This window comes from Phascolarctos cinereus, unplaced genomic scaffold (assembly GCF_003287225.1).
Source record: "Phascolarctos cinereus isolate Bilbo 61053 unplaced genomic scaffold, phaCin_HiC Scaffold_726;HRSCAF=1367, whole genome shotgun sequence".
Lineage (NCBI taxonomy): Eukaryota > Metazoa > Chordata > Mammalia > Diprotodontia > Phascolarctidae > Phascolarctos > Phascolarctos cinereus.
Window position 1 is genome coordinate 6,804,701 of NW_027556098.1, and position 12,662 is coordinate 6,817,362.

The 12,662-nt window shown below is 39.2% G+C and overlaps 1 protein-coding gene across 7 annotated transcripts in view; it reads left to right on the forward strand.

The window, feature by feature from the left end:
• Nucleotides 1–12,662, forward strand: part of GPM6B (glycoprotein M6B) — a 217,155-nt gene that overhangs the window by 159,509 nt on the left and 44,984 nt on the right. For 2 of the 7 annotated variants that reach the window (XM_078146102.1, XM_078146103.1), the window contains exon 2: nucleotides 10,947–11,066. The exons of 3 other annotated variants lie outside the window; for them this stretch is intronic. In XM_078146102.1, coding sequence (XP_078002228.1) covers nucleotides 10,947–11,066 — 120 coding nt within the window. Of the gene's footprint in view, nucleotides 1–10,946; nucleotides 11,067–12,662 lie in introns of those variants that run through there. 2 more of the 7 variants (XM_021007374.2, XM_021007377.2) reach the window with 1 other exon arrangement.

Below are 12,662 nucleotides of genomic sequence, written 5' to 3' on the forward strand. Positions count from 1 at the left end.
CACGTTCAAAATAGGAAATAAATTCAAATGATCCTTGAATTCCTTACAAATCTTTGATGTGAATTTTCGGGAGCTAAATGTAATTTCATGAGGTTGTAGAAAAGAACATAGATCATTTAAATACATTTGTTAATATTTTCTCAGTATTTGCTGATAGGGGTGGAGATCTTTGAAATCTAATGTCTTAAGGTAAAGAACTAAGCGATAGTATTGTTATTATTATATTATCCTGGAGTTAGAATGTCTCTTAACCAGAGGAGCTAAACAAATAGGTGTGTGTGTATTTATGTATGTATATTTTAAGCTGGTGCTCTTCAATATCGCCTGTTTGTTAGGATATTTTTGAAGTGTGTGTTTTTTAAGACATCCTTTTTTTATGTAATCTTCCTGAGGTGCTACATAGAGACTTGCTGAAATAGTTTTTACCTACCCTGTGCCCATGATGCTTTAACCAAGAAAGCCATCTAAGGCATAGGACATCTGGTGAATCATCCTGTATGTAAGAAAACAGCGTGGTGCACCAGATGGTACTGGCCATATGCATAGAATATGGCTTTTTAAAAGTAAAATTTAAAGAAGAAAGGATTTCAATAAGCCATTAGACCTGTCTCCCACATAACTAACATTATATTCCAAAGTGTATTTTTGTATACTCGAATCTGATATATTCTCTTTTCCCACTAGGAAAGTCATTCTGATATTTTTTGGTATGGAGCAGAATTTTGTTCCCTTTTCAAAAGGAGTTTATAACATGATGCCAGGCTTACTTTCCACCCTGTCTTTTTGTTATCTAGCTATGTGAATGAATTTCTTGGTAAATGATCTCAAATAGCATATTTGAAAATGTACAAATATCTAGTGTTACGTCAAGGCAATGATGTAATGAATATATTGTCCTTCCAGGATGATGTTATTTCCTCAGTTAATGAGACTCATCTCCCTCACACCCCACAGTTGATGATTGATCTATGGGAACTCCTTGTAATAAAAGGAGTAACATTTGTGATATAGCCTACACTAAGGATACAGTTTGTAAATCAAGGGCAGAACGCAATCAACATGTCCTGGTAGATTCAAGTCATGACAGTGACCTTGTTAGTGCCATGCTTTTGGGTGATGGCCTACTGCCTCAATACCTTCAGTTGGTTTTATAAGAGCCATTACATGAGAGCTCAGGTAGAGGTAGTCTATACGTAGCTGGGTTCTAATCTCAGTTCCAACACTTGTAAGCTCTGTGACCCTATGGGAGATGGGTAATAATTCTTACAATACTCATTTCATAGTACCATTGTTAGGACTGCCCTTTACAAACCTAAAAGCACTATATAAATTAGAAGTGGTGTGTGATTGAGGCTTTGTGGTCTGGTCGAAATACAATAATGGACTTAAGAGGCAGGAGGGACCTGTGGTCAGATCGCACCTCTAAAATAGCTTTGTGACCCCATCCTCCAGCCACTTCACTTGTATGAGCTTCGGTTTCCTAATTTTTAAAGTGGAGATACCTATCATGTATTACTTCACTGGCTTGTTTTTAGAATTAAATGAGATGATACATGTAAAGTGCTTTGCAACCTTTAATGAACTATGAGAGTGTCAGGTATTATTTTTGTTAACAGTAGCAGGGCATTAAAGGTATTCTTGAGGAAATTACACATCCGCTATCACCATTACAATAATTTTTGCCACTGGTGATATGCTGAAACAGCAGTCAGCATGTCCGATGTCCAATAAGAGAGTAATGATCTCTGGCCTGGGCAGTTGTATGTCTTGTTGTGGAAGATGAGCGAGTTGTCATGGTACAGTTATACCAGCTGACTTATGAAATTGAAGTAACTTTTATATATTTGAAGTTGCAGCATTTATTAAATGTTCACTACATGCCAGGCAGTGTTTTGTTTTCCTTTTTGAAAAATGAAATAACCCAGCAAAAATAAGAGCTCCATGTGTATTTCCTTCAAGAATTATCATTAGAAAATAAGTTATTGATTTCCAAAAGAATCAGTCTTTGTCTCTTTTTTGCCTACAGTTACATAAATTCCCAAATGTTAGTAAACAGAACAATTGAGTTTTTTGGCCTCATTTTAAAATCACAGATTCTAAGTAAAGCTAAAGTTAAAAACTAAATCCCTCACACCCCTTAGGTGCACTTTATTAATTTTTGAATTTCCCTTCGATATATGGTCTAAACAGAATGTAAGCACCCTAAAGGCAAGAGTTATCTCATTAGTATAGTGCCTGACATATAATACATAAAGCTTACTGACTGGTTGGTTTGGGGAAGACCAAAACAGACCAATATCCTCTGAACATCCCCAAATACTTGTAATTCTTGCTATATTCCTTACTACAAATGGCATTTTTAACTTGAGTCACTCAAATATCTTCAGCCTGAATGACTTGGTATCCATCTCTGTCTTTGAATATATCTACTTTCTAAGAGAATCTTTTTGGGTTATTTTTTTCTTTGAGTTTATATGTGGCACTTGAGTTAGAATCTTTTCTCTCCCCCGCCATTAGAGCTAAAAGTAGCATTTTTCACTTCCTGCCTCTCATATCCTCAAATGAGCTCTAGACCATCTGCATACACACACACACACACACACACACACACACACACACACAAAAAATCAGTTCATAAAACAAATGCACTTAAGGAGTAGATGCAGACCAGATACCTTGTGATGAGGTTGAGGGCGAATAAAGAGCTATGCTAGGCTGTGGCAACCCAGTAGGTGGGGGAGAAACAGATGCCATGTGGGAGCTTTACTGAGCATCCTTGCTGACTAGGTTCTAACCTGTCTTCTTTGTATACTGTTGAAGTAGTATAAATGCTGTCAGCATCTGCTACATTTTGGCGTCCTGGTACAAAGTTTCAATGTAATCAAGGCTTTGTTCCCTATGATGAACATGGCGCCCCTAATTTTAGGATTCAGTGCAGCATGGTGGCATGGAAAGAATTTGGAATCCATTAAAGACTTGACATCTGAAAGTCAAATTCTGACTCTTAATCAGCATATAACATTCAGCAAATCAGTTAATCTTTATATTCTTTGTTTCTTATATCTATAATGGGTATAATACTTGTATAGCCGGTGTACCCCCACAAAAAGTTTGTGGGGCTCCACTGAGTCTTACTTAGGGAAGTATTACTGCTATGACAAGGTTAACTCCCTGTTCAGAAGGTTGTATTTGGGTGAGGCCTTTATTTTGGTAACTCCTTAATAAGATGTATGTGCACCTTGGCCAAGGTATTCATTGGTTCACATTCAAAGATGACTCATTTGGAAGCATGGTAAACTCTCTAATCACTTAGAATTCTCTCCCCTTTTGGGGAGTTTTATAAGTCTAGAGGACATTTAATTCTAGAAGAGAGGTAAGGGACCTCAAGTATAAGGCCTTTGCATATTTTTGTGTTACTTAAATAAAGCCTATCTATATTCAGTCTCTTCTTATCCTTAGTATATATATGGAAACTTAACCTAAGAATTCACATGCTGAAATTCCTAGGGAAAACCCTTAGTAGGGGTATTAGGTAAAGAATAGCATGAATGAGAAGCTTTCAAGATGCAAGCAGGTTCATGTAAACCAAGTTAGGCCATATATTATACTTGTCATAGTAACCTCACAGGGTTAGTGTGAGGAAAGCATTTTGTAAACCTTGAAGTATTATATTCACTAGCTGTGTGAACCTGGGCTAGCCAAAGAAAAGAAAAAAAAGAAAAACCTGAGTTCAATTTCTTCCTCTTACATGTACTAGTTGTATAACCGTGGTCAAGTCACTTCATTTCTCAGGCTCCCAGACAACCAAGACTTGCTGATAAATGTGCTGTTGACCTATATTATGATAGGGAAAAGGAGTTTCCACCCTGGGAGATTCCTTAAAAGAAATGACAGGTGTGGATCCTCTTTGTTTCCCTTCCTCTCCCTTCAAAAAAGTATCGGAACATTGCTTTTGTTGGAATTCATGCTGTTTTTATTTATAAACTAGAAGAAAGCACGCTGTGGTGGAAAGAGCACGCAATTTGGAATCAGTCAACAAGCATGTATTAACTGTTTGCCATGTGCCAGACACTATGATAAGCATGAGGAGCATAAATGTAAATGGAAGGAAAGAGAGCCCTACCTTTAAGGATCATACATTCTAATGGGGGAAGACAAGATAGAAAAGAAACCTGGAAGGGGCATGGTATGATCATGAAAGCCCTATGTCTGGACACCCTCTTAGGCATTCAGTCAGAGGGAGAGGGAGCTGAGGCTATTTCCAGTATTTGCATTGGAAGGCTGGAGTGAGACTTTAGGATTAAGCCTGGGGGCACGGAAGAAAAAGTCCTGAGTGCAGCCTGAAGAGGAATGAGCATCATAACATCTGGGTTCATATTCTGCCTCTGACACTGTGTGAACTTGGGCAAGTACTTCATCTCTCTAGGCCCATAAAATGAGGAAGTGCTGGAACAGTTGGGTGGCATGATGGATAAAGCTCCATCCTTGGAGTCAGGAGGACCTGAGTTCAAATGTGGCCTCAGACACATGATACTTAGTAGCTGTGTGACCCTGGTCAAGTCACTTAACCCCAACAACTGGCTCACAAAAAAAAGAAAGAAAAAGAAAATGAGGGGGTGCCATGTACTTGTAACATTCTATGAAATTATTTTGTCATCACAGATTTCGCTTTCTTTCCTTTCTTAACCAGAGCTTCATTTGCAATGAAGGTCTCTTCAGAAGTAAGACTCTAGAATGATTTAAGTATGTTGCATTGCTCAGTCTCATCTTCACCTCTTCTTCGTGTAATAGCACCTTTCAGGGAAGAAATCTTTTGGAGCTTGGCTTCTAAGACATAACAGGTATTAGCAGGCTCCATTTTCTGGGTGCATAAATTTTGTGATCCCTCATAGAGAAATATTTTTAGCAGCTCAACACTGACATACACTGAGGGTGTCTGTATTTGACACCCTTTCATCTTTCTTTTGATATGTATACAAGACAAGTTACAAAGTCTGTACACCCATGCAACGTTGCTGCTCAGCCCAAGTAAGGGATTCCTTACTTTTTTGTGTATTTCCCTTTATCAGCTTACTAAAACTTAGGAACACCTCAAAATGTGTGTTTTTTTAAATTCATAATTGAAGAAAATGCTAAATTTTTATTTAGAGGTTAAAAGGAAAAAATTCTTTTTTTTTTACCTGTCCAAGTTACAAATCCCCTGAGATCTATATGTGGACCCTTTGGGAAAAGGGTTAACCTCAGATTAAGAACCCCTACTTATGAATAAAGATGGTGAAGTGGATAGAGAACCAGCCCTGAAGTCTAGAGGAGCCGAGTTCAAATGCAGCCTCAGACCAAACGCTTGACACTTATTAGCTGTGTCACCCTGGGCAAGTCACTTAATCCCAATGGCCTTAAAAAAAAGTTCTGTCTTCTAGGGTCCCTTCTTAAATTGGTTAGGGAGTTGACTCCCTAAGCTATCATAAGATTTAGATTAGCCAATTTTAGAGTTACACACGACTTGAAATTCACAAAATGTTGCAACTGGAAAGGACCTCAGAGACAATGTAGTTCAAATTCCTTACTTTGAGAGAAGAAAACAGGAGCAGGATAAGTAAGTTACTTAAATCATAAAGCAATAATATGACTAGGAAGTGGCTGAGCCATGACTAGAACACAAAGACTTACTCGGTCCCATTTTTTCCCCACTACACCAGCATTGAATTGTCTACTCCCAAGTGTCTCCCCGTGTATTCTTTGCTTTATGTATGGATGAGTAGAAAAGGAGGAAGAGACAGATGTTGAAGTCAGAATTTATCAGGATAATTGGAAGCTTCTTGACTTATTTAGACAATGCTACCTGGAGCCACCAAAGGAAATGTTTACAAATTGGGTTCGCTCACTGTTTTCTGATTCCATTCATCACACTGGCTGTTGCTTCTGGATAGTTATCCAGTTGTAGTTTTGTATGTATAAGAGGTAGAAATGTACCCTCATACCATTTAATTTGATGTTCTTTGTCCTGATACCCTTATCAAGTGAGAATGCCTTTTTTATTGAGTTGGACAATCAGTCAATAAAGAGACTTGTTGTGTAAACAAGGTTGTCCTTGAATCATGATGGGTGAATTTGTTTGGGTCAAAAAAGAGAAAAGGTGTGCTGGAGTAATCCAACAAAATAACTATGATTCTAGGAGCTTTAAATGGCAGAAGAGTTTTAACAGTTCAGTATTCTAAAGAAGTCCAACCCATCCCTAGAAGATTTCAGTTGAGAAGTCGAAGATTGCAGTTCGAGCCAAGCCCCTGAGAGGGTGCAGCTTTGGGAAGAAGATCAAGTTTCTCTAACTTTCTGTCCTCCATCTGCCACTTCCATTGACTATGTCATCAGGGAGAAGTGTAGGAGAGAATGCATCCAACAGGAACAGAGAGGAACATAATGAAGACCAACGTTGGCAAACAACATAGACACAGATGTTTAAAGGAGCATAGCACCCCCAGCCCAGAAAAGAAGCACACTGAGGGACCAATAATCCCTTCCCCCTCCCCACCCCCAGTGGTCAATAGAATGTTGGCTACGGATAGGCACTGATCCTCAGAGTCCCAGAGCTTCACCAAGGAGGAATTCGAAGACTCCAAAGGGAGAAAAGGACTCCCAAGGTGAAGACTTTCAAGGTACTCTTAATCACATCTTCTACATTTGCCTTAGTTTGTCCACTTTGAACCCACTGTCTTCAAGGACTTTTTTGGCTTCAAGAGAAGTGTACCCTCACTCTTGGGGTGGGGTGGAAATGTTTTATTCCAACTATTCTTGCCATACTTGTTTAGCAAATGGCCTTTGTGTAAAGTTAATCAAGTCTAGATAATTATCAATGAGAAACACATGGTGGGGGGCTGCTATGTGACAGTACTAGAAACCCAGATCCTCTGGTTTATCATTATAACACTGAAGGAAGTAGTTGACAGCTGTCCTCTGGGGAATCCTACTTGTGGGTGTAAGAGTCCAGTTGGTGTGGCCTCAAAAAGGCTGCTAAATGTGAGGGCATTTCTTGGTTAATTTGGGGGCCCCTTCATATTTGCACAAACCACTAGAGAGATTCTCCACCCTAGGAATCCAACAGAGAAAAAAAGTTAGCATTGTTTCTTTTTGTTTTCTAGTATGTTTGAAGTCAGAGCAGTTCTTTTAAGATAATTGGTCATTTGAAGGCTTATATAGTAATAATACTTCTTGCATTTCTGCTTTATTACATTATTTACAGTCTTGCATATTTAAAAGTATGAAATCAGATATGAGCAGTCTGGATTTGAAATATCTAAAATACTGGTGCCTAAATAAGCTTACTTAAAGCACACTGTCATACAATTTTTTTCTTTAATACTTCTAGGAAGATTTGGGCTTCTTGCCTTATTTGTGACAAAAGTCCAGACCTGCGAGCCCTCATGGACATGCAGGTCCATTGGATATGATTTGCCTACTGACTACTGACTTAGAAACCCTGAGTAATCAACCTCAAGAACTTAATTGCATTTTGGAAGTGCCATACTTCTGTGGGACTCTTCTGAAGAGTTTGTTTTATGTTAACCTGCTTGTCCTAGTGAAGAATGAGTTACAAAAGCCATTTTTATTGCCCTGTGGTGAAAGAACCTAGAGAAAATACTGTCTAGGCCTCCAGGAGGTTTGCCTTATCTGTTGAAGAAATTCCTGGAGATATTTTGGTGTGCCCTGTTCAGAAAAAGACACTCATATAAATTTTTTACATCTTGGTACTTGGATCACCCAATGTGCAAGGGGAGGAAAGTTTCATTTTGGGAGTTAAGGATTCCAACCCAACCTAAGCTTTTGAAAGGGGACCACTCTTGAGGGGAAAAGAGTTTTTCTCCTCCTTTCCTCTCCCCATTTCACAGGGATCAGACTAGTCCTATCAGAGAGAATGAACCATTTGAAGACAACATGTCTAAGCTTTAGAAGCACATTGAAGACAGATGTGGACAAACACAGGGATAGACTGATATGGCAAGATAGCCACCCAAGGGAGGAGGAAACAGCTTCAGGCATTATGACTCCCTTGTGTCAGAGAAAATCCTGGCTATGAAGTCTTGAAAACTCACTCATCCTCAGAACCCAGCAGAGCTACCTAAGGGGAATGCCATGAAATCTCCACAAAAGAAAAAAAAAGACCGTCCAGTGCCCAAAATTGCTAGGAACCCCTTTGCCACCTGTTTTCTCTACACATGTGGTTCACTACAATTTTATTATAGATTTGAATCCCCTGGGGAATTATGAGGGCAAAGGAAGAAGGTATAACCCAGTTGGAGAGAAATATTTGGCATCAACTGCTCTAAACGATAGCTGCTTAGTCGATACCCTTTGCCAAAAGCTAATTGATATTATTGGTTGATTATCAATGGAAAGTAAATGGGTGGGGATTCATGAAGGGCAGTACCTGAAACTCCAGCCCCTGACAGTTACCTCTTGATTTCTTAAAACAGAAGTAATCAGCCACTTTCTTCAGACCCCAAAGCAAAAATGCCAGTGGGAGATCGGATAGTAGCTTCAGAGAGAGTCTGAAATGCCTTCAAATAATTAAACCTAATGTATAACTAATGAAACCTTTAGTGGAATCCTATCTTTTCCCCCCTTACCATTCCTCCTCCTTCCCCTCTTTCCTTGACAGGTCCTTCTGAGAGTCTTTTCTGACAAGGCACTAGAAAAAGATAATGTTAATCTCTTAACTCTGGATCAAGAGCTAGCCGTAATTAGGTACTCTGGACTTTTCCAAAAATACCCTGGGATTAGCCAGAGCATTTAACCTGGCAAAGCTCTTCCTTTGCTTGCTTTGATCCAGCCAGATCTGCCTTCTGACTACTCCTCACATTTGACATCTCATTTTCCATGTCCATGTATTTGATCGAATTGCCTCTCCTCTCCAAGCCCAGAATGCCCTTCCCTTCTCACTTCTGCCTCTTATAATCTCTTTTTGTTGTTATTGTTCTGTCTTGTCTGATGCTTCATGACCCCATTTGGGGTTTTCTTTACAAAGATACTGGAGTGGTTTGCTATTTCCTTCTCCAGTGTATTTTACAGATGAGGAAATTGAGGCAAACAGGATTAGGCCACACAGCTAGTATGCATGTAAGGCCAGATTTGAACTCAGGTCTTTCTGACTCCAGACCTAGTGTTTCCACTGAGCCACCTAGCTGCCCCCTTAGAATTCCTGGTTTCTTTCAAATCTCAGTACAGTTGTCATCTACCTCCTCCATACTTAGCAGCTAGGGCCTCCCCCTCACCTCTCAAAAGAAATAGCCTAATATTTATTATTCATATGCTTATGTAAGATCATCCCTCCAAAATTGGAGTGATCTTAGTGGTCTTCTAATCCAAACCATTCACTTTGTAGTTCACGAAACCAAGGGATAGATCAGTTGTGATTTGAGCAAGGTAACAGGTAATAACAGAATTGGGATTTGAATCCAGGAGTTATGATTCCAAATCCAGTACTCTTTCCATTGTAATCTTGCTACCTCTTATGTGCACCTATTAATTCTGCTATAAAATGGGATTTCTTTAAAGGTATGAATTCTTGGAATTTTTGTCTTTGTACCCCAGAGAGACTGTATTGTACGATGCAGAGGTGTCAAACTCAGATCTATCTGGGGGGGACACTAAACCTACATAGAATAGTAGGTGGTACAGTGGATTGTGCTGGGGCTGGAGTTAAGAAGACCTGAATTCAAATATGGCCTCAGACACTGACTAGCTGTGTGACCCTGGGCAAGTCATTATACCCGTGCAAGTCGTAAAACCCTCAGTTTCCTCATCTGTAAAAATGAGCTGAAGAAGGAAATGGCAATAATTTTGCCAAAAACAAAAATAACACCCAAATGGGGTGACAAAGCGCTGGACACAAGTGAAATGATTCCTACAGCAGCATATTGACTTAGAAAATTCTATTACCACGTTGTCTTTGTTCCATTGTATTTTTGCTTATATTTTTAAATATTTCTTAATGATATTTTCGTACAGCTGCAGCTATAGTCTGGTACTGTGTGTGATATCCACATTTAAAGTAGCATGGTCCCTGACTTCTTGTCCCTTGCGTTAAGGCTTGGGTTATGCCACCAGGTGTCTTTCCCAAATGTTAATGGCTGTTGCTAATTACAGTGATCACCATTGTGGAAATCATTATTATCGCTCTATCCAAATGTACCTCACAGTACATTTGTGCCTTTCTAGAGCAAACATAGAATGAGTTTTCAGCATGGAGAAGGGGTTGGTATTTGGAAGGAATTATGAAATTCACTCTGTATCATTTTGAAATCTGGATTGTATAAGACAAGGAACCGCTGCTGTGGCCTTATGGGCAAAAGCAAATATTTTATCAAGGAAATAACCCCTTGCTCACTGATGCACGTAGCAAGGTTATCAAATTTGACCCGTTTAGAGTAACTGACACAGATCTGGAGCAGGGCTAAATGACAACCTTCTTTGTTAGTTGGATGAGACAACTGTGACTGGTCTAATGAATGAATCTATGAAAAGTCACCTCTACAGCTGGCATTAATTACCTCTGTTGTGTTTAGAATTTTTAAAAAGCATCAAGGAAAATAGTATATCAACATTTATGTTCCTTTTACAGAACAGAATCTTGACAAATTTTTGGATGCAAAGAAATGAGAAGGGTGGATAAAGGGGAGAAGGAAGAGAAACCCTTGCTAAGGCTGGAGCCTATAAGACAATGGAATTTTTTATCAGCATATTGGTCTGGAGCACCTAATGATCATATTTTATTAGGCTATTTTTCCCCCTTTAGGTTGGGTCAGAAGGGTGATGTTTTAATAATAAACCCTCAGTAGCTTGTGTTTTAGTCCCTTCACTTTCATTTAGAAACACAGCAGATGAATAAAAGTATTAAAAAGAACTCTTTGCTGGAGAGGAAACACTGACTTTTTCCCACCTGAAATTGGCAGTGATCACCAGACCAGAAATGGAAATTGGCAGGTACCACTGGATGTACGAGAGTTCAAGGCCACACCAGTACCGGCATGTGCCAGCACTGAGAGACAGTGTTAGTCCTTTGAGCACTCCAGGTAAATAAAGTGTTGAGATGGATTCTCAAATAGAGAGTCGAGTAACTGGTTTGTGGTAGCTTTAACAGTTTCTTCACTTTGGCTTTGTCTTATGTTTTGTTTAACTCCTAGGGTGCCAAAATAATGTTGTGGCAGAGGTTTGACCACCATCAGTTCCCTTAGTTTAAAAAAAAAAAAAGAAGCTTCATTAAATGCCCGGTCCCTTTAGAATAAGATGATTTCCTTAGCTTACTGTTCAAGGCTCCTCAGGACCTAACTCTCACCCATCTTTCCAAACTTATTTTGTATCCCCTTTCTCCACTCCACAGTCTAGCTGCACTATTTATTAGCTGTTCCCTAATGACATTCCATCTGGCAAACCTAAAATCCATTTCCTACTCATCTCAACCTCTTAGACTCCTTATCTTCTTCCACGTCTCAGTGCAGAATTTAATTCTCGGTGAAACCTTTCCCTGATCCCCCCAACCTCCCAGTGGTTAGTGGTGTGTACATCCACAGATTATAATATGTTGTATTAGATTTTTGTGTTAGATTTTTGTGTGTGCATCCACAGATTATAATATTTTGTATTAGATTTTTCTGTACATGTTCTGTATATCTATAACCACCCTACTCCATAGATTATCAGGGACTGTTTGTTTTGTTTATTTGTTTTTGTCTTTGTATCAGTAGTGTGTAACACTTTGGTGGGGTGGAGGGAGGGAAGGAGGTCAGATCTATGATTTTATTGGTGAAAGGAATCACCTTATACTGATACAGTGGGACAGCTCATCTGTAACTTACAAGCCACTAGCTGACTGGAGTTCTGGTAATGACAATTTAAACAACCTGTCCATCATCACAGTGAGTATATGTCAGAAGCAGGATTTTCGCCCAGTTTGTCCTGACTCCAATTGTGGCCCTCTGTATTCACTCCTCCTATACTCTGTATTCTGTAATTAGACCAGCCATTTATGGGTAACTCTATGAGAGGTCTGGGAGTCCAGGAAAGGTGCTAGCACTAATCTGCCCCTTCTCTTATCCATCCTGCTTCTGAAAGGTATGAACCATGCTGCCTAAACAGAAAGAACTCATAACCACCAGCTGGGAAACAATCACACCTATCTGAGATCAAGGTTAGCCTTTAAAGGGAAACTCAAACCGTGAGAGAAGGAAACTGGCCTAGTTGTTTTCTCTATTATCCTCCTGTCGAGTTACCCAGTCCAGGCTTCTTATTTTTCTTTTCAACCCCGCCCATAAGTGGAGTGGAATTTTCAGAACATCTAGGCCCACCCTATCTGTTTTGCTGTGACCTAAATAATAATAAAAACTTCTTGCTTTTGTGACTTCCTCCTAAATCCTCCAGGTATCAGGTTCTATATATTTCTTAAACCACTTGCTTTACCTTAGTTGAATATAATATAGTATGTTTTTTCTACCATAAAAATAGATTCTGCTAGTTAAAACATGGCAGGAAAGACCTTGACTGTCAGAGCTACAAATGACAGTCTTAAAATATGATCATGTATTTTGCATAAACTATGACTCCTTTCTTCAGGTATCTTTTTTCTAAAAGGGATAACAATTATAGCTTTAATGCAAAATCCCAAATCTGCA